The following is a 22,339-nucleotide window of genomic DNA, read 5'->3' as shown; positions in this document are numbered from 1 at the left end:
GAAACTCAGGAAATTTCTACGGATAATTATCCTCCTTTAGATTATTAACTTTGAATTTTTCGCAATTTCATTGCATTACCCAAGGTGTCGGTATACCATTGTTATGATGTAATAGTGGATCGTTTCAATTCTACCAGTCAAAAATTCATTCGACTACGAATGTAAACTGTTTTGCAAGAAGAGCGTCTTGAATTCTTGCAAAACGATGGAACGAAGATTGGCTATCTTTCCATTGAATATCGTCTCTCGGTAATTTATATTGAAAACCAAATAAAATTTTATTCGTAATTGATAGACATTGCTAAATGGGAGAGGGAATAGGTTTCGAGGTATTGGCCTGTTACAAAGAAAGCTAGAGAAAGCTTCGGTTGTTCCAGTTGTCAAGATGCTCGTTGAAAATATCGCGAGTGAGATGGTTCGAGAGACATTGTAATTCGATTTACACGATTCGCGTAACACGACGGGCGCGGTTTAGCGCTTGCTCATGTTGTTGCGCAACAAAGACGATCAAGCGTAATATTACCAGAATAGCGTTAAAAACAAGAAACAAAAATAGAAGAAGAGCAATAGTGGAAGGCGAGTAACGAAAAGATGTTAGGTTTGGAAAGTATCAAAGACTGAACGTTGCTTTCGTTGAGTTTCGCCTTTCGTGTATTCTTTGGTCTTTTGGTAGGTTATATAAATCGCTCTCGTTTCTCTCGTATAACGAACAATTTTCTATTTGGCATTCGGTGAGCGTTAAAGATAGCCTAGAATTTGCCTTCACGTCGATAGAATTTTCGTTTGTACCGCGTAATCTATATAGTCGTGATTACGAGGATAAATTTTTGTCTATGCACGCGCGTTCTCCAATAGCCATTCGTTGACAGGGTGGGATTGGTTATTCTTCAGCGGACAGTCGCCTTTCTGTGGGACGATCATGGTAATTGAGCTGATATTTATATACGTTGTCGTCGACCATGCATTTTATTCGGATATTACAAAAAACGATTTCTTTAATGGCGCACGGCTAATCATATATCAAGGGCGTACCGTAATCTGCCCGTTCTTTCTTTTTTTTTTTTTTTTTTATATTCTCTATATCGTTTCTCGTCGTTTCTCTAATCTGAAAAGGAAATATAGGTATATCACATTCGCCAATCGATTCTATTTCGTTTCTCATGCGGACAAAAATGTTTTTCGTGGTCGTGGTTGCAAAACGAGATTCTCGACTCTTCTCGAACGAAACGCAGGAAAAAGATCGAACAATCGGGCAGATATCGAGGCACCCGCGCAATCGGTATATTTTTTTCTTATTTTTTTTTTTTTTGTTCTTTAAGGATCTACAAAAACTCGGTGACTCTCACGGCTCGACTTTGTCATCCGCTCTCGACTACTTGCATCGTCGTTATCATCGTCTTCGTCTAAATGTCTTCTCGTTAATTCTCGAGGAACAGGAACTTCCGCAATAAAATACAGACCACGGAGATACTCACGCACGTACCACGTATGCAATAGTGTACACGCGGACATTCTTTCACGGACGAATCACGCTCTCCCGATTAAATCAGCCACACTCTCACGGATTCTATTAAGTCTACGCTATTGTGTGTTATGTATGTATGTATGTTCGCACTGCTATATACGCCCCTGTCGTGCAAAATGCAACACTGTCCATTCTCGCGCGTCCTTTTTCTTCTCTCTCCTCTCTTTCCCTAGCCGATTCTTCTCTTTTCGTCTCTCGTCGCTCTCTCTCTCTCTCTCTCTCTCTCTCTTTATTTTTTTCGTAGAATCAGCGCGTTACAGCCACGTAGATGTGTTTTCCTTCTGTTTAATTTTATTTAATTTTCTTTCTTAAGGTAGTATAGGTAAACGTATGGGTGTACCTATATCTACCAAGTGCTGGTATATGTATATATTTATATTTATATATATATTTATAATTAATTATATATATGTATAATCGCATCGAGATGGTAATCACCCAACCTACGGGGTATGCTTCGTGTGTACGTGTATATTGTATCGTGTTATGTACTGCGTGTATGCATGTATATAAGTATTATTCTTTATGTGTGTATGTGTTCGTTTTTGCTTATATATCGTGTACGTACATGTATATGTGAATGTGTTGACTGCGTGTATCTACATTGTTCTTCTTATCGTTAACGACCGTAGAATACGTTTCTACAACATAATGCAATTAGTGTGTGTTATTAAATACATTTTAGAATTTGATACTCTCGTCAAGACAGTCCGTCGCGCGATACCTCGTCGTACTTTCGTTCTTCTTCCTTCGGTCGTCCATGAGCACGATCACTGTATCCGATCTTCGGCCGTTGAATTCCGCATCTTTTACATTCGCGGTCGTTCGCCATCCGATCGAAGACGTTCCGCACGGCTCCGGTTTGGTATACTCTTGGAACAACTCGTTTATTTTTCTTCGCTGTATGTAACGCGGGTTGGAGAGCTCCGATTCGAAGGGGTTTCGAAGTTTTCAAGCGGTTTACGAACGTAGAAACGTGCCAAATCCCGGAAGATTCTGGCAGCTACGCGAACGAAATTGCAAACTTGCGTAATACGAAGCGGGACATGCTTTCTCGTTGATCAAACCCGAGAACAGAAATACACCGTTCTCGCCGAATACGCTCGCGTATATTTACGCCCGACGCCTGCTAATATTGTTCGAGGTTTCAAAGTGTGAATCGTTTCCTCTTGGAAAATAGTGCGAGAAGTTTCGTTGGTGTTTCGTGCAACTTGTACCGAAATACTGGAATCCATTGTATATACAACTTTCTCAATATCATCCTCGACTTTTCCATTTATATTTTTCTCAATGAAAAATATAGTATACCATGTTAAGTGTATCAAACTGGCTGGACCTTTCGTTTTGTTATTTAATCAATAGATCAACAATTTTTCGTTTGAAAAACGTTTATCAACTCGACGTATGGTTCGACCGTCACGCCATACGTGACGCTGGATCATAAAAAGTTAATTTGCTTAAAGAATGCAAGCTGTCCTGGAGAATAAACTCGGTCGTACTCGCGACGGCGTTAAAGCAGATCCATTAAGATCGTAAAAATGATTTACACCCGCTGGAACCTCGAACGATATAAACTGCAAAAAAGCGAGGTCATGAAAGTCTCAAGAATCTCGTTCGCTAATAAACACACACAGCATGGTATGAAAGCAACGGGAGGCTAAATTAAATTATAAATATTCGATAGTTGTTCGAGTCCAACGTAAACCATCTTATTAATATCCATCGATCACATGTTCACATGTTTGTTATTTTATTTTTCTTTTTTTTTCCATCTCTTTTAATATGCTACGAGCAACGTTAAAACGAAATGTTCACATTAACATCGGTGTTTCGCTTAAAAACCGAGATTTGAGCAACGAGTTACTCCGAACGTATGTATCTCTTTCGATTCAATTCTTCTGCGTCACTTTCTTTCTTTTTCTCTACTTTGTAATTTTCCTAAATCAAAAAGGTTGGCTGCCAAATCAATTCGTATGTTTGTACGTGTAGTCAGACACGCCCAATCGTATATATTCGTAACGCGGCGGTGTTAATTTTATTTTGAGCAGGATGATACAAATTGTTTTGTTCTTTTGTTCGGCTACGAAACCTAAGGGAACGGATACAGGTTACAAAACACGTTGAACACGGTTTATCCGTTCGAAGATACATCGCTATATTCGAGTTGATCGAAATGTTCGTCGTGTTTCGCGAGATCGTTGAGCTTGCGCGCGTTTCGTCCCGTGCGTCGACGCGAACAGCAAAGCGGCGGTGCAACGAACCGCGGATCGTTCGTCGTGAAATCGAACTGGGTGCAACGAAAATACAACGGGAGAAACGTTGCTCCGAGTATTCTCCTGCTATCGATCGATCGTCGAACCGAAAATAGGTCTCGAGGAGTTTAACACCCGTTCAGACAGATTTTCCAATTCCTTAGTCGCTTAGTGCTTGTTTTTCTCTAATTCCTTTGTTTCGTCGACTGGTTTATTATTTTTATTTTCCCCCCCATTCATCGCCACGATTGACTAAAACGTATATTGCAATATGAAGTTGGCAGTTTTCGTTACAATGCGATTTGAACTCACATGGTCTTGTCGTGTGCACGCCCGTGGCTTGATTTCTTCTTCATTTACGATATCGGTGCATCGACGAGGACGACCATCGACCACGATATCGAATCGTGCCGACGAAAAAAACCTTCGTTCCACTTGGTCGATCTATCGTAGAAAATACTTTACGCTCTCGATAGGAACATTTTCTTCTTTCTGTGTGCATATTCCGTAGAGTATCCTCGAACAATGAGAAACAAGATGAAGAGCGAGATTCTTTGCGTTCTGCCGTTACACGCGAATAAACAACGTTGATTCAAAAAGAAAATCTCTGCACACCGAAGCGTACGCCGATCGAGGAGTTTCGTTTTGAGCAATTATGCGTTTCCCGAACTTCGTGATAGGGCTCAAGGATGCTCGAACGATCGTAGAAAATCGAGTAATTGATTTGGTTCTATTTTGGAATCGTTAGCGGTAGAATCGTTTCGATCCTGCACGTTCGTTCGATATCTCAACGAATTTCTCTGGGGTAGACGTGAAAAATCGTGAAAATCGTAAACTAATTCGAACATCGTGGTCGTACGGTCGTCTACGTTGTTTGGTGCACGATTCTCGATCGATTCGTCGATTTTGGAAAATACTCTCGCTGGCCGCGTATCAATCATTCGCTACGTTTTCTTTTTTCTTTTTTTATTTGAAATACTTAAATACTCTCTCTCTCTCTCTCTTTCTCTTTCTCTCTCTCTTTCTCTTTGTCTTCCTTCCTCTCACACTAATTTAACAACATTTTTTCCAGTTAATCACTCACTACCGAACGAACGAACGAATGTACGTACTCACTTCGGTCCCCCGACGTGCCTCCAGTCTACTTCTTCTGTTTTTTTTTCTCCCTATACTTTAAAAGTGATTTACCTAAATATGTGCGAACAGTCACATTCTCGTGTGCACTACATTTGCGTATATATATTTATATATATATAATATGTATATATATATGTATATATATATATAATATGTATATATTATTCCGCAGTAGGTACTCTTTGTTTTTTTTTTCTTTAACGAATACAATCGCTCTGTATAAAACTCGTATTTACAAGATGATCGATTTGTATAGTATTAATAGGTTTCTTCTCTTTCTCCCTATTTTCATTATTTTTCTCTCTTTTTTTTTTAACGTTTTGGTTTCATCCTTTCTTTTTCATTTGTTTCGTCTCGTTTAAATGCCGAGATGCCTGCGCGCGCGTCGATGCTGCTCACCGGTAATTAAACGATATCGTTTCATTTCGGCAATATAATTACGTGGTAATATTTATATCTATATATATACGTAGGTGACCGTCGGTAACGCGAGTCTTCACCTTTTCTCTTATTCATTTTCTTTTCTTCATTTTTTTTTTGTTCTTTTGTCTTTTATCCTGCCAGAGGACAGAGATCGTCGTAAATTTCTTATTTTTCATCCTTAAAACGTTTATGTATATAATATATATATATATATTAGTATAATAGTATCAATAATAATAATAATAATAATAATAATAATAATAATAATAATAATAATAATAACAATAATAATAATAATAATAATAATAATAATAATAGTAATAATAATAATCATAGCAATAATAATAATTGACCGTGGTCGGTTCGGAGGAACTGGCGCGCGATTTTCAAGGCACGTTTTAACACGTGCGTCAGCTTGTTCGTAATGACGTTATATCGCGGATTAAGAATTTCTTTCTCCTTTTTTCAGCTGTTTTTTCTCTGTTTTCTCACGCGTGGCGTCGTCGGGGAAGAGAAACGTTAAGAAAGTTCCAAGCGTTATCGTTTCGACACTTTGTCGCGAATCGACGTTTGTTCGCTTGCCAATCGTTATCCAATCGTGTTTTCGACGTAACCTGGTGTTTCGAGGGTGCTCGAGATCTAAACGGTGAGAGAAACATTCCTCGAATGAACTTTCGAAAATATAGATTATATATATATTTATATATGTTTGTGTACGTAGATGTGTGTGCGTGTGTCTAGGTGTGTGAATATATACGTACGAGGTATGAGTTACATCCTATATGAGATTTCTCTATCTTTTTCCGCTTGGAACGTATCTATTGCGTTTCCGCCTTCGCGCGCGTTTACTTTCCGCCGAAACGTATCGAATAAGCTTATATATATATATGTATATATATATACACGCACACGTAATCATTTCGCGCAGAAATGGACAGGAAATGTTCGAGTGTACACGATTGCGATCTGTCCGTGATTCATCGAATCGGTCTACCGACTTTTCTGTATCATTACAGTTTCGTTTCCTCGGTGTTCTGTTCGTGCACTTGGATTATTATCTAATTTGTAGTTCATGGCGGCAGAAATAAAATGGAGAAAAAGATGAGAAAAACGAAACGATTTATCGAGAATGGTCTTTTCTTTCGTTCTATCGGTATAATTCGCTTGTAGCTTAGCCTAACTACCTATTACAGTTCGCTCGCTACGGAAGAGCTCCTTACCCTCGTCACCTTCGTGGACGTGCCAGTTCCTCGTGTACACGCGCACACACGGCTTCATAGATTCAACGTAAACAATAGGCACACGTATATAACGTACATACGTACAAACACGTGGGTATGCATGAATGCATACGTGATATACGTATGAATAAATGCATATAGACACTGTAGAATATATCACAACGATAAAACGCTAGTTCCTTTTCCCTTTCTTTTTCGCTATAATAGAGACTCCAAGTAGATAACAGATGTACAATTATATATAAATTGCGTAATAATGCTTCCGTTGGGGCGGACGTGGAAGTATCGTCGATATTACTTACAATTATCATCATAATACGTGCAGAACGAAGAGACGAACGAGGGTTAAGAATGTTAATTTACGTCCCGTCCCACCTCGCTGCCAGAATCGATCGACCCTTTTGCCTTCATCTTCTTTGGGTGCGTATCACCGCTTCGACAATCGTTTTCTCGCCCGATCGACACAGATCGAAAGAGCGTCGCCCCTTCAACGGTGTATCGTTCGATCATTCGACGTAATAACAAGCAAACGCGTGATGCAACGCGCCGATAACAACGACGGTGGTGGCGAGGTTAATCAAGAGGCATTCGTTCTCTCGTAAGTTGCACGGGTTTTTGGAGGGTGGTGGAACGGGACGGCCAAACACGAACTTCCCTCGGCCACTTCTTCCGTATATTCGAGGGGGATGGCGACCAAGGAGATCCTCGAGCAAGATTACCTACTTTTATAAAGAATTCTCGCAGAGTACCAAGGCAAGAAGCTCCTTATTAAATGCACAATGAGCAAGAGCGTCTGGCAAACGGACTGTTTGGCGATTGTAGAGAAGAGCGGCGGAGAGCGCTCGGGAAAAAGAAGGAAACGGAGAGATCGAGAGACAGACGCGAAAGACAGGAAAAGAATTTGAGCGAAAGAGAGGCAGACATGGACAGTGAGAAGGAGAGAGAAGAATAGAGGGTGGTGGGCGGGTTGGGCGTGTCAGCTGGTCGATATCCTGAATGGCAAGCTTCCACGACCCAGTCTGCAGCCAGCAAACCACGTTGGAAGAGACAGAAGAGACAGAGAGAAAGAAAAGAGGGACGAGGGATGAAATGAAAAGGAGAGACAGGAAAGCAGAAGTGTGTTACATGTACGTACGTACGTATGCGTATATGCACTTGGGGAATCAAGATGATTCTCGTTCGTGTGTGCGACTCTGGCGTTCGTGGATGTGGTAAGGTCCGTGTCCGTGAACGCGCGCGGTCGCACACAGTGAGTAGGAGAGATGGTGGATGGAAAAATGCGAGCATACAGCATGGAGTATCCAAAAGACGGAAGTAGAACGGCATACAATTGGCGTTAATTAACTCGGCAAAAACGTACCGACGGAACAGCTACCGGGGAAGACCAAGGGCCTCTCCACGGAAGGACCGCGCCGCGGTGTACATGTGTTCGACGGTAAAACTAATCCACGCGCGAGGATAAATGCGATCGCTGCTCGTTTTCTCGGATGTGCTTTATGCACGGCGTCGCACGAACCATCGCGACACCGTTCTTCGCTTACAATTTCGTTTGTCGTTTTGCTCGATAGAACGTCACAAGTATTTCGAATGGGAAACAAGAGCGTTTACGTTGCGTTTACGGTTACGGTTGGGAATAACTCGTTGCAGAGTGACGCGCGACTAAGAAGAACCATTAAAAGAAGGACGATTCAAAGGAGATCTTTTTTACTCTTTTCTCTTTTCTGTTTCCTCGAGATTCTCGCGTCGCTCTCTCGCTTCTCTTCCCTTCTGTCCTCTCTACCGTATTCTTCAGCGAGGACGTATTTTAAATCGTTTTCGCGAAAGCGTTTCTCTACGCCTGCGTGCCACTAAACAGAAAAAAGCTGTTTGATTTCGTTTGATCGCGGTGCGCTTCTCTTTTTCTTTTCGTGTTCCGTTTCAACGCTAAAACGACGGGAGGAAAAAAGCTTACTCCGCAGCCTGGAGCGGCTCGCGTTCAATTTGCGGACTCCTCCTTGGCTGGCCTCTCCCAACCTCGTGTTTTGCAATTTCGCGAAAAATTGGAATAACTCTTACGTCCGACCTAATCGTACGTTCTGGGAGTAGATCTCTACGTATAACAGTTTTTTTTTCGCGGCTACGTAGTAGTACGAGCTAAAAAGTTACTCCCCGTTGAGCCACGTACACGAACACGTACAGGGTTGCGCGCCGCGACGATTCCACGGAAGTTACACGATTCCGAGGGAGGATCGCGATCATAGAAGTGACGGAAATATAAAAGTCGCTTCGTCCGACGAGTTCTATAAATGGTAAAAAAGTGGTATAAAATGAAACGGACACACATAACGTTCGTGGCAATAAAAAAGACATTCGAGAAAACAGCTCTACCTCGAAATGATGCGACTCGCGTTGAAATTGTTGCTCGCTCCGCTCGTCGATCCGGCCGCGTCCATCGGGATGCTTTGCGATTCGTCGCGATCGATCTTTCTTCTGACTCGATACAGACGAAGGATCGATCGTATTTCATCGCGAGGACGCTTCTCGAGGATCCGTTACCTCGTGTGTTGTCGACGCGCGGATAGTCGTGTACGTGTGTCTGCACGTAATTACCTAATGTGCATGCGCGTACGTACGTAACGCATTTACGCGGCACATGCACACGTATGTCTCCTTACATACGTAGATACTTAAAACGTACTTACTTAACGGATTAAGTCGCACCAGTCTCCGGTAGTGAACCGTTTTTTGTCTTCGTTCGAAACAAAAACCTTTTCTCCTCCACTCTTTATTCTTTCGTGCACGTGCGCTGGCGCTCGTAGAGTAACACACACGCACGCACGCACGCACGCACGCACGCACGCACGCACGCACGCACGTACGCACGCACGCACGTACATACGCACGTTCATATATACACATGTATAGGCACGCATGCAGACACACACGAAGGCACGCACTTGTACACGTAGGACAGTGGCGCGCGCGCACACACACAGTCACGCGGTCTCGCACACGCAGATTCACGCGATTCTTCGTCGTTCTGCTCAATCACATGTACACTCGAGCGCCATTCGAGCGACGATCGTTGAATTCTCGATCGACTCGTTCTTAGAATTTCTCGTTTTCCATCGGCCTCGTCTCGATTTGTCGATCTCGAACTGACGGGCTTTTATTTTGTGTTTTCCCTTACGTTTAGTTAATTTTTTTTACTATGTATATATATATATATATTTATTTATATGTATGTATATATGTATGTATATAATGGTGGCTAAATTGACAAGTGTTTATATCGAAGGTATTCTCTTCTTCTTTTTTAAAGACCTAGGTACCTAGACTGGCAATGTTTAAGGTATGCACGCTCGTGGATTCGCAGTTTTAGTTTTTGAATTTGTTTTCTTTACTGTTCTCCGTTTTTCTATTTCGTTCGCATCTTTCTTTTTTTTTTTTTTTTTTTTTGGTTTTCGTTCTCTGCCAGCGATGGCAAGTTTTCCACTTTCAATCTTTCGCGTATCGTGGATAATATACGCTCGCGTCGTCGTCGCGATTAAACATGGGAACGAGAGTCAGCGATGGGTCGCGTAAAATCGAAGATCACGTCGCAGGCGCAGGGAGATTTACGATCAGCGCGCTACGATTGGAATGTCACGAAGTAGTCACAGCGCGTTTTAGTCGTCCGACCGGTCTGACCAGCGGCTGTCTCTATCTCTTACTCGATCGAAGCACAGAGGCGCCCGGCTCGTTTGTTACCTCTTCGTCGACGTCTTTGGTCTGGACACTTTCCATTTCACATCGAAACAGTGTTCGCGGTCAAGTTAGCCATTAACAATCGCTAACCTCGATCTCTATACGTTTCCTTAGTCGTTCTCGCATCGAACTTCTTCGTTCTTCTTTTTCTAGTTCTATTCGTCGATCCAGGATGCCAATGTCGATCTAGCTTGTACAGTTTATCTATCTCCCTTCGTATCGAGCTAATCACAACGTTATTTTTAGTCCGTCGCACTCTTAGGACTTTTAGTCCTGGCGGGACATTGATTCTTTTTTCAATATTTTTAGACCTATTTCGTAGTTCCTTCTGCGAATCGACTTTGCCCCCTGTTGCCAATACTTTCGTATCTGTCTTTGACCGCACGTTTCGTCCATCGTACACGCGCGATCGTCGCGTTCTCTTCGTTTATTTCGCCTCCTCGAGAAGCACCAGATCGTCCGCCACGACGTCGCTGATGTGCAGGTAGATGATCCAGTACATCAGGTTGAAACAGACGAAACATACAGGAAACACGATGCGGGAATATTTATCGATATCCGATGGCGTCATACCTGACAAGAAAAATTCGTCTATGCGTTAAATTGTTTTAACGGACAAATTATATACATGTATGTTCGTATTATGTATATTTTTTTTCTTAAAGAAAGCGATTATCGTGGTGTACAGATGTAAATATATTTTTCTATTAATACATTGGTGTCTTACTTCTTGCCGGAGAATAATTTTACCATTGACTGTCGGTGGGAAAAGGCTTGAATAGAGTTAATTTACAACTATGAAACATTCTTCTATGTAATTCGCTATGCAATTGTTCAAATCTGGTTTTAAGGATTTTCTGTTAAGGATTATCGATTATTACTGCCAATTCAGCTTAAAAATAGAAAAAAATTTAAGAATAGGTAACCTAACCCCAACCCAGGGAATCAGATATTTTAACTTCGCTTCCTTTTTAATGCCTTTTTAATGCCTCGTAAAAGGAGTACGAAAGGAAAATCTCGATATAAGCCGATAATTTGAGAGATAGAGAATATTTGGTCGTACCGTAGAGCTTGCTGATATCCTTGCCAGGATGAATAAGATGTTGCGGCGCCGGCGCTACCTCCTCATCGGCTCGTCCGTTTATGGTATTTTCGAGCGTTCCGCCTTTGCTGTGTGCCTTCGGGTCGTGCACCTTGAACCGCACCTCCTGGACAACACGGGACCACTTACAAGAGACACGGCAGTTCGGCGTGGGGTGTCCTTTTTCGAGGAGAACCCCTTACTTTGGTAGATTGGCATGCGACATCGAGGATGGACAAACGCGAGTTCTACTATATTTTATTCTTTCTCTCCCGTAATTTCACATTCTACAGTGACTCATAAAATTATTTGCATACTTGTAGAAATCTTTTGCGAATACATTACGTGTATTCATAATACGAAACATTCTTAGATTTCATTAGCATTGTAACGAGACCCGACTATCACGATTATATTGATAATGTTTGAAACAAATCTGAAAATATATATAGAAATTGCAAAATATTCGGTACAACTATGTATTGAGTACATTTACACATTTGCACGATTACAAATATATAGTATATGTATATTTCGCAGAGATTATAGAAGTATTTAAACAGACAATTATCCATTATATTAATAAATCGTAATATTCAATCGGATCACATTTAACACTTAATATACGATTAAAATGGCTATTTACGTAGTGGATTAATTTTTGTTTAGATATATGTGTACGACTAAATATCTTGTAATTCTTACGTATATTTTCAGTTTGGTTTTACATTTTGACAGTATAATCATGACAGTCGAGTCTTATTATACAGCTAAGTTTTAAGATGTTTTATATACTATATATATATGTCGGAGATGAAAGGAAAACCGAAGCCTTTCCTTGGAAATTTTGGGAACATCCTCTAGTACTCTAGCCTAGATTTTATCATAGCTGTAATTGTTCGAGATAGCGAGATTGGGCTCGAGGTGACAATTGATCGCCGAACGTAGTCACGGTCACGGGATGGACGTTTTGCCTAACGGAGGCCTGGGGTGGTTGTATGGTTTTTCCGAGAAATGTGGTTGTGGCGGCATGCGGCCTCGGGAGCGGGCCTAGCCTCGTGTGATGTTGCCTCGGAGGTGCCGATATAATGGGACGTACATTGTATTAATAATCAAACTCCAGGCAGAAACTGCCTAGCAATGGCGTTTGGAACTTTCTCGATGCTTCCAACGAGTATGTATCAAAGTTCAGGCAGAAACTGCCTAGCAACGGCGTTTGGAACCTTCTCGATGCTTCCAAACGAGTATAGAAAACAAATGCAATCGTAGCGAGGAAAATCTCCACGAGGCTGGCATTCGTGCGATTGCCATGGAGAGTGACACATTGAGCATTTCAACGATCGTATTTTGCGCCTAGAATTAGTCTACGCTTAGTGAAGAGCTATCCCGTTGACCGTGGATTCGTTCGAACCCAAGAACATTGTTAATAGCGTTCATTAAACTTATTATTCGTAAAATATACTATTCATCAAACTTATTATTCGTTAAATTTTGTAGTAGTCTTGTATATACGTGTAAATATAATCTCGGTTTTGTAAAACAATGGCTAATTCACGTGAAGAGTTGTTACGCGCCCAAAATTCTAACCATAACCCGACATATATATATATATATATATATATATATATATATATATATATATATATACATATATATATATATATATATATATATATATATATGTATATTATATAGTGTTCACATAACACATACAATCTACATATACGCAAAAGTTTTTCATGACAAATATCGAAATACTTTCACGAGTCACTGTAGATCGCAAATCTATCAAGCGACTCACCTGACTTTAAGATCTACGCGACTTCTTTATTTCCCACCGTTCATTTACGTTCAATCTGTGGCTCGAAGTGTAATGGAATTCTAGCGGACGTACGAAGCGGTTTCCGCGTTAATGCAAGCTTCGTGTCCGCGTTTAATCACGTTTGAAAGTAGAAAACAGAGAGAAAGACATCGGGGCAACGTCGTTGTGCTTTTATCTATGTGTCATTTTCATTAACGCCCCTCGCTCCTTTTCTCTTGGCCGCGTGCTATTTTTTTTTTCTTTTCCGAAGCTGCAAAACCGGCCGATGAAATGAGCCGTGCGACACGAAGCGTTCTTGTTTATATCGCGCGCGGTGCGGTCCGCACGGCGTGTCAAAGAGCGAGTAATTAATCCAGTTCAAAATTAATTAAACTGCCTTATCCTGGCGACATTTTACGCGCGATACCGCAATGCAATCCATCCGACGGCACCGCCTTCTTTCCAGTCTTCTTTCTGTCTGTCGTTTCTCCCCTGGCCTTTCCCTCCTCCCGCGTTCCCTTTAATATTTTTCGTTCTCGTTTCACAATCCCCGAGATTAAAAGAAAATTTATAGTGCATCGCATGTCCGAACACGAACCGCCACCATCGACCGGCGTAACACGACCGAATGGGAATTCTTTTCACAGAACCTTTTAGCTTTTGACCTTTCGCGGTTCACTCGTTTTTCGAACGACAAAAAAAATATTTCGTTTTTTCGTCCCTCTGTTTTTCATGTTGGTGCGCGGCGAGGATCGAACCTCTGGTTATCGCGAACAAACTATACGGTTGATCCTCGTGGTCGAAAGTGTCGTGTCATGACGTTAAAACTTGAAACTTGCGAAAAAGTAGCGAAAATAATTGATGGTATACGATGATAAAAAGGCAATGCTGGACTAGGAAAAGTAACGTGGCAGCACTAACATGATCGCTAGTAATAATAACGCTATTCTACTGCGCAGCTAGAAATTGCTTCTTTTTTCAATTCGATCAATTCGATCGAACTATTTACATGGCTAAAGGTATGGAATGTCGACAGCAACAGAAACATTCTAATCGGAAAGAAAGATGAATGGGGCGCGACAGATTGGTCGATGTTACACTCACAGTTTGCTTAGGCGCGTGATCTCCGTGATCACCAGGTACTCCAGGTGGTCCTGGATTCTCCCTCGCTGTCTTCATACTTTCTGCGATTTTTTGGAACCGATTCTTTCTCATTTGAATCCTCTTTGCCATATAACCCACTGTCGCGTATTCTGCAAAGACAGAGATCCCATACAAATAATAAAACAAGATACATATATATATATATATATATATACAACTGCTGAGAGAATTTGTACGCTAGAGAATTTCCCTTTGTTACGGAGAAATCGTGACGCGGTATAAAATTTCCCAGATACGAAGATTAAGATAAACGATATAGAACGGACAATATTTGTACATACGTATCATAGAAGAGCACGTAAGAAGAGTACTCACCGAGCAACGAGGCAAACACCATGACGAAACACGTTCCTAGGTAAACGTCGATGGACTTGACATAGGAGATTTTCGGTAACGCCGCGTTCGTCGATGACATAAGGGTGGTCATGGTGAGCACAGTGGTTACTCCGAGGGCCACCCGAGCGGGGGTCGCATTACGGTTCAGCCAAAAGCTCACCCACGAGATAATGACGATCAAGCCCGAAGGAATGTAGATTTGAATCAGGTAGTAGCCCATCGACCGTACGAACTGGATCTCGCAGGCCAGCCGCGAATAATTTCCTACGATGAAAAGATCGACAGTTAGGATAGGGGGACGGAGAGGCGCCATGAAATGTCTCTTTCTATTCTTTAGTTGTCGTTACTTTTTTCATGTCTCTCTTTCACTCTGGCCCCTTTTCATTTTTATACTTCCCTTCTCTATTTAGAATCGATATCTCTCTCTTTCTCTTTTCGTTTTCCCCTTTGCCCTCTTTACGATGCATATCGACTACGAAAGGCAAGGAGAGACGTTCTTCCCTTCCCTCTTGTCTTTCTTTCTCTTCTTTTTCTCTCCATCTCGTCGTTCCCCTTCGTTACGTCAGACAGATACGCGTCGCAAGATGTTAAGCAAAGTTTTCGCGGTGTTGATAGATCTGTTGCGTGTGCTCGAGAATACAAGAGGATGTCGCGTGTGCTCGAGGAAAAGAGGTTTATGCGGGGTCGGCAGCGAGGCGGAAAAGATGGAACGAGGAATCGGCGTGGATAGAAAATCGAGTTGTTGCCTCGCTGCTTCTTTTCGCCCAGCGAATTCCCGTCGGTTTATAGCCCTTCTCGCTTTACGTCTTCTCCGTTACGAATCGCAAGAAGAATCAACGACGTTCACGGGAGGAAAATGGGATTTGCTCGGAAGGTCTGATTGCTGCTCGGATCCCACGGTTATGAGCTCAGTCGTTAGCTCCGAGCAGATGGAACTTCAAAGAAGGGATGCTACGCGAAAGAGAGTAACGATGACGTGTCTTGCGGTGAGATTACTCGCGTGATGCGTCGGTACCGACGCGAACGACGATTACACCGCTTGTCTTCCGACCAAAGGATATTAACTCGAGACTTAATGAAGAAGCACAGTTTCGACACGAGACTCATCGGAAGATCGTTACTGACGTAAAAAACTTTATCGAGGTATCTCTTCTCGTTGATACTTTCGACATGTGATTGTTACATTACATCGTATCAGAAACATATTCTATACTTTTGTACGTGATGCAAATGTAACGATCGGACCGTACGTTCAGATACTGGCAATTATTAGGAATAATTGAAATTACTGGAAATTTACCGGAAATAATCGAAATCGTTAGGCATTATGAGGAATAATAAAATTTACTGACATTCACTGGCAATCGTTAGGAATAAATCATCGGGGATCGTTAGAAATAATCGGGACCGTTTGGATTCGTTAAGAATACACGATAGAAATCTCTAGGAATGATTTGTAACAGTAGAAATCACTAGAAATCGCTGTACGTAAAATACGTAAAATCTCTAGGAATCGCAACGACGATGAAAAGCAACGACGAAACGAGCCTAAGGATTTCACATCCAGCAACGTGGCGTATCTGCATAGAGGGCCGTAGATCGCGAGAAAGAGAGAGATATCGGTCGATCGATCGACGATTGATCAACGTCGAGTAACGTTGCTGCGAGCGACATCGTGGTTGCGGACATCGGATAGCGCAAACGTGTCTCTCCACCTTACCCATACCGTTAAAAGCGAGGGTTGAATTATTAATTTTTTTTTTTTTTTTGGTTGTTGGTGGGGGTGGGGTTCTATTCATACGTTACCGGTAGTTAGACTAATCTCCATGGCTCGTTGACGATGACCAAGGACCTTGAACTGAGGCAGGGAGACCTCGTTGCTGACACCGACGCTGTTCGGGCCCTCGTTCCACTTGTACCGGATGTCCCTCATCGTGTATCCGACTGAAAAAATAGAGAGACCCCCCGCGGTTGGTACGTACCTTCGCGGAAGCCCTCAAACGCGTTTCAGCTCCGAGGGGGCCTCCACTTACCTCGCACCCCCGTCAAAACCCCAACAAGTCCGCTCTCTTTATTTCCCTCTCTTTCTTATTACACACACGTGTTTGATTAACGTTTAATTTTTCTCTATTTGTTTCTCTTTCAATCTGTGCGTGTTTCGCTTTATTCGTTCCATTCTTTTCTCTTTGTTCTATTCTCCGTTCTTTCCTCTATCTATCTGTCCCATCCATTCGTTCTTATTCTTTGCCTTTCTCACGAGAGAACCATTTAACGGGGGGACAATAAAGATCGAACACGAGCGCAGGAGGACGTGCAAGCGGAATTTATTAGCTGTTCGTTTGTTTGTTCATTTTCTTTGGTGTAGTGGTCTCGTAGTTGATTCGTGCGATCTTTTCGATCGACGGAGACGATCGAGAAAAAAAGATGACGGTAATGTCGTACGGTTCTTTTTTTCTTTGGATTTCGCTGAGAGCCCGTCGTGTCGGTTTGATTTGATGTTGTGGATGATTGTCGGAAGTTGACTCGGTATTATTTTCTTCTTTCGAATCACGGTATCGAGATAGTTACCATACGGTATAGTTACCATAGAAAAACTGACGATAAGATCGTACGATCGATCGTAAGTGAAATAAGTACGTCGTCCACTTCCGACCCGTGATAGAGGATTAAGTCGGAAACGATGGATTCGTATGAACTGGGAGAGTTCGTCTTCGTCCTTTGTTCCGTGGATTTAAAGATCGATGAAGTCGATTGATTAGTCGATCGGTCGGTTGGTCGAATGAGTTAGCCCCGGGGACGGTTTCGTCCTAACGGGTAAGCTCTTCCTTGATCGGAACGATCGATTGTGTTCGCGATAGAAGGCGAAACGGTGATCGGTGCATATCGGTGCGAGTCAATAAACAGGAAAAGAAAAGAAAAGAAAAGAAAAGAAATTATACATTGAAAACAAAGAAAAGAAAATGTTAAAATATATACATGTACAAGAAAACTAAGAATTATAAAAAGGAAAGAAAACAACGCTTCACACATATCGTACTGTATATAACGGCGTGTACACGCGTGTGACAATTATGTTACAATAAGTCAATAATTATTTAATCATCTGCGCGAGCCTTTTGGACGAAGTTCAGAAGGAAGAACTAATAAGAGGGGGATATCTACCTGTAGATAGGTGTATGGTTGAATGTCGTTGCCTGTGACCGAGCACGCGAAACTGCGGTAGTTCCACCTCGTTCGAGATGCCGACCGACTGTAGGCCGGCGTTCCATTTGTACCGAATATCGCGCATTGTGTATCCAACTGCCGGGAGAACAAGAACACAAATATCTTCGCTCTAACATACAATAATTAGACACTCAAGTTTTGTGTGGTAGGTATTAAGAGGACTTTTCAGGAGAGCAGAGGTGTCACAAGGTTAAACTGGGCAAGTTGGGTGATAGAGGGTAAGGACGTAGATAGAAGCAAAACATTGTATCTAGCACCCTAAACCGCTTCTACACGGCGTCTATCGCTATATTTACATTATCCATTATCCAACGATTTTGTACAATTTTATCTCTCTCGTTCTATTCTATTCTACGTAGGTATAGATCGGCTTAAGGTGCGTTTCAGCGCTGCAAAAATCGTTGGCATAATCGAGCTAGGCGTTGAAATAATCGTCGGCCGGAGTGACTGAGTCAATTCGGCCGATTATCAAACGCGATCGAAAACGACAATACTTTGAACCGTAGCGCGTGTGCAGCGTTTATAATCGTCTCTTATGGACGTAGAAAAAGTCCTCCGTATGCAGCATCGTCCGCTTTTTAATCGTCGTCGAGTTCTCGTAAACTCTTGCGTTTATCCGTCGATGCTATCGTTTCGGCGATTTACTTTCCATACGTCCATAATCCTTCTCGCAAAAATCCTTTCGAGTATGGTACGAGCTATCGAGGCCACGAGGAACGAGTTGTATCTCTCGAAAATAATAACCGAACTATAGACGAATGTCTATGTTGGAATAATTTATCGAACGCGGGGACAGATTGTGCGTTTTAATCACGCTGACACAAAACGTATCCGTTCGCGATCGACGGCGAATTTTCCGCGATCGATCGGAATTCGCACCTATTTATGTTCCTCTAATTCCTCGGCGCGGCCTCGAGCGTGCACATACCGGCCCGAGAAACATTCCTCCGTAACTGAATCTTAGGTGATTACGATCGTTACACCGCATTCCAGGCACCAAAGTGGCATTCCATCGCGGCGTCGGCCACATTGCGCGAACATCGGCGAAACGTGGATTAAGCGATCTACGACCGAGTATTCGAGATTAACTGCTTTTGTTTTTGGAACACGGAAATACTATCGCCGTTCTCCGTTCCGTTTGCTCATTTTCGGCCGGTAAATGCCTCTCTGTAATTCCGCCTGGCGAATGCTTTGCCGCTCGGCAGATTTATCTGTACAATGTTCGCGACTCTGGCGTGTGTCGATTGCCAGCCTGATTCCGATGTTTTCCGATGCACGAGCTAGCCTCGTTAACATTCGACCGGCTGCCCTCAGCAAGAAACCGTGTAATTTAATTGTCGCAAGAGTTTCGCTAATTTTAAACTATCGATCTTTTATTCGCGTCTTCCTTCTCCCCCCTTTTTCCTCTACCTGGTTAAAACGATTTACTGGTTTCTCCTATTTACGTCGTCTTTTCATCTCGTTTCCGCTTTATGAAAACGAAATTCCCATTCGTCGTTTTTATTTTTTCAAACATTTCTCCTCCGCACTTTTGCTCTAATTTTCTCATATTTCACGTACCCGTCAACGCGTCCGATAAAAAGCGTAAAATATACATCATATACTACAAAATATATCGTATTTTACAAAACGTAAAACGTTTACATTATTTCTCTACATTTTAACGAGACGTTAATCGGTATAAAATATAGTTGCTACTCTCTATGTCCATCCATATCCGGAAAAAATGTTTTTCATAAACGTTAAAAGAATATTCTGTTCGCCGATGTTCGCCGCATATAGCAATATAGCGTACATTATAAATGTAGCAATACGCGTAAACCGATTACAAATGGACAGGTTACGTCTTTTTTCTTTTTCTTCTCTAAAAAAAAAAAAAAAAAAAAATTTTCCTGGATTGGGGCAACGTTAAGCATTACTGGGTTGAAGGGGTGCGGAGGGGAAGAAGGGGAGGTCAGAGTGACTGGCGAAATACCGTAAGAAAAGGAGGGTTGCGGCAACATTAGCAAAGAGAACCGTATAGGATCGTAGTGGTGGTACCAAGTTTAGGTTATATAAGACGATAAGTGGAAAGTGTATAAAGTAGATATGGAGAAGCGAAGAAAAAAAGTTTCGTGCCTCGGCATGCGGTGGTTGTGCGGGATTTGGAAAATACGTGGGTGGACTTGGCGGATAGGCGCGCGCGCGCGCGCGCGTTCCCTTCGCGCATATACACACACAAAATATACATACACGCACACACATGTATACATGCATCAGCATATACAATCGCATGCTTCGTGCCACGTAATTTTGTACGTCATGCCCGATGCCGCATGCTTTGTGCTTTACCAGTGACACGAATTCTGAACACGGAATTTAACTTCTTTTTACTCCCGTTGGAATGGTCGTTTGCAATATTCGCGTTCGCAAAGTATGCTATTATCGGATCCCATTTAGCCTGGATCGAATTCGGTCGATCAATTTTTTTACTTTAACGATCGCCCGTACCCGCCGCGGTAACTATTTCTTTTGAAACGAGACGAGCGAATTATTCAAATCGCGATAGCCATACTAGCGAAATGTATCGTTCAAAGTAAAAGATTTAAATCGAATTTTTATCTGTTTGAACTTTTTCAGGAACTTTGACCAAGTTTTATATTTCATTGCGGATAATTCGTAGAATTAAAAAGAGATAGATCAAGATCCGTTGTAACGATATTCAATTGAATTTCAGGGAGATAGTCGTTTTACTACGATCTCGTGGAAAAAAATATTTACATTCTAAATGCTTCGCTTAAGCAACGAGAACCGATCGTTCTCTGGTGAATACGCGTTAGATTATCCACCAAAACCCAAAGCGGCACATTCAACGGATCGTTAAAGGCACGCACAAGTATAAATAACAGGAAGCAAAAACTCGATGCCGACTAAAGTTGCGCAGTCGAAAATTCGGTCCTGGGTTAAGAGAGCGGAACAAAATATTTTCGTGCCAAAGGCATGCCGACTTTCATCTAGGACGAAGTATCATCAAACTACGGTTCTATAAGTATGATTAATAGCATACGCAAAAGTGGCCGGGGGAATTGGGTACCAGTTTTTGGAATATTAACAAAATAAGAGAAAATCGGTTTTCCAAGGTCGATATATCATAACTAGATATTCGAAAAAATGAATATGTATAGGCATACCGAGAACGGGGCCACGGCACGTCACGTCGTGGCTAAAATGCTGCAGTCGTTTCGTTCTTACATGCGCTGGGCTAGATGCACAATGCGTTTTAATTCGGTCGCACCGTAGTCGACACGTCGTTTTCTGTGTTTAGCCTCCTTCGGGGCTGGCCGTCGTCGGCCCTTTACTACGTCCCCGGACACGAGGCTCAGTGCTATATGTCGGAGGCTTTTTAGAGGGGGCCGGGGGCTTGGTTTTGTGATAGTGATGGTCAAGTGGTGGTGGTGGTTTTGTGACAGTGGCAAAGTGGTGACTTTTAGTGTGTATTCATGTAGCACACGTTCGTAAAGACATTTCGTCGTCGGAGCCAAAGTTATAATATGTTTTGATCGTTTTGTTCGAAAAATTGTCTGATATATACAGCTGTGCGTGTGCTCTATGGTTTTCTCAATTTTTGTGCGATTTCTCCGTCGTTTGATATCATTTTTTTTTCTATTTACTTTTTCGCATCTTTTTTTTTTTTTGTTTTCGACTTTTTACATCGATATCTTTGAATACCTCCGTTCTGAGTCGATATTCTCTGCGCGTATTCCCGATCGAGCAGAAACTCGACACGGTAGCGAGACATTCGCTGTATGCGGTTGCGGAGAAATTACACTAAAGTTTGCTAAGACCGACGTGATAGTTCACAATTGTGGTAAATTGGTACAGTGGAGACCCTTCGGAGGATGCTCGTAAATACGTTTTACGGTTATGTACGGTTATGTCACGCAGATTGCGATCGAAGATGCGGAAACTCGTACTCGTCCTCGAATTATTCTCGACGAGGAATAATCTCTTTACATTTTCAACTTTTTTTTCTCTTTTCGATATGTACTTTTTACTCTTTAAATGTTTACCCTTTTTCTTTTTTTACGTCTACAAACCACCACGAAATGCGTCTGCCCTTGCTGCGTAAACGTCGGTCAGCTCGATATCCACCAACGGTGGATCAACGGTTGACCGTACTTCTGCGTGATCGAGCTCACTACCTGTCGTTTGGAGTTACTGCAAATTGCACGTCCGCTTTCGTCGACGATGGCAACATCGTGTAACGCCGAAACGCGATTATATTGGAAAACGCGGTAGTACAATAACGTTAATGCGCCACGTAGCAGGCCAAACATCACAAACTGGTTCGATAACAAAGGCCGTCGTTTATTTTTTCACTCGGGCTCGCAAATGAATTCTCGGGCTTGACCAAGTTTGTCGTTGATGACCTATGCCGGCTCGATAAAT

At 42.2% G+C, this 22,339-nt stretch overlaps 1 protein-coding gene and 1 long non-coding RNA gene across 17 annotated transcripts in view; one reads left to right on the top strand and one right to left on the bottom strand.

Annotated features, from left to right (window-relative positions):
• Positions 1-22,339, top strand: part of LOC126872542 (uncharacterized) — a 147,123-nt gene that overhangs the window by 3,440 nt on the left and 121,344 nt on the right. The gene's annotated exons all lie outside the window — the stretch shown is intronic.
• LOC126871982 (gamma-aminobutyric acid receptor subunit beta) overlaps positions 938-22,339 on the bottom strand; it is a 94,632-nt gene continuing 73,230 nt past the window's right edge. For 2 of the 14 annotated variants that reach the window (XM_050631407.1, XM_050631414.1), the window contains exons 6-11: positions 17,849-17,986; positions 16,493-16,630; positions 14,666-14,950; positions 14,291-14,439; positions 11,368-11,530; positions 938-10,877 (exon numbers count right to left, since the gene is read on the bottom strand). In XM_050631407.1, the coding sequence (XP_050487364.1) occupies positions 10,732-10,877; positions 11,368-11,530; positions 14,291-14,439; positions 14,666-14,950; positions 16,493-16,630; positions 17,849-17,986 (1,019 nt within the window). In that variant the 3' untranslated portion in view covers positions 938-10,731. The remainder of the gene's footprint in view (positions 10,878-11,367; positions 11,531-14,290; positions 14,440-14,665; positions 14,951-16,492; positions 16,631-17,848; positions 17,987-22,339) is intronic. The other 12 variants (XM_050631460.1, XM_050631469.1, XM_050631451.1 and 9 more) reach the window with 8 other exon arrangements.

The sequence above is a fragment of the Bombus huntii genome, chromosome 1, assembly GCF_024542735.1.
Source record: "Bombus huntii isolate Logan2020A chromosome 1, iyBomHunt1.1, whole genome shotgun sequence".
Classification (NCBI taxonomy): domain Eukaryota; kingdom Metazoa; phylum Arthropoda; class Insecta; order Hymenoptera; family Apidae; genus Bombus; species Bombus huntii.
The sequence above is the reverse complement of the archived record's forward strand: the minus strand, read 5'-3'. Positions and strand labels throughout refer to the sequence as shown.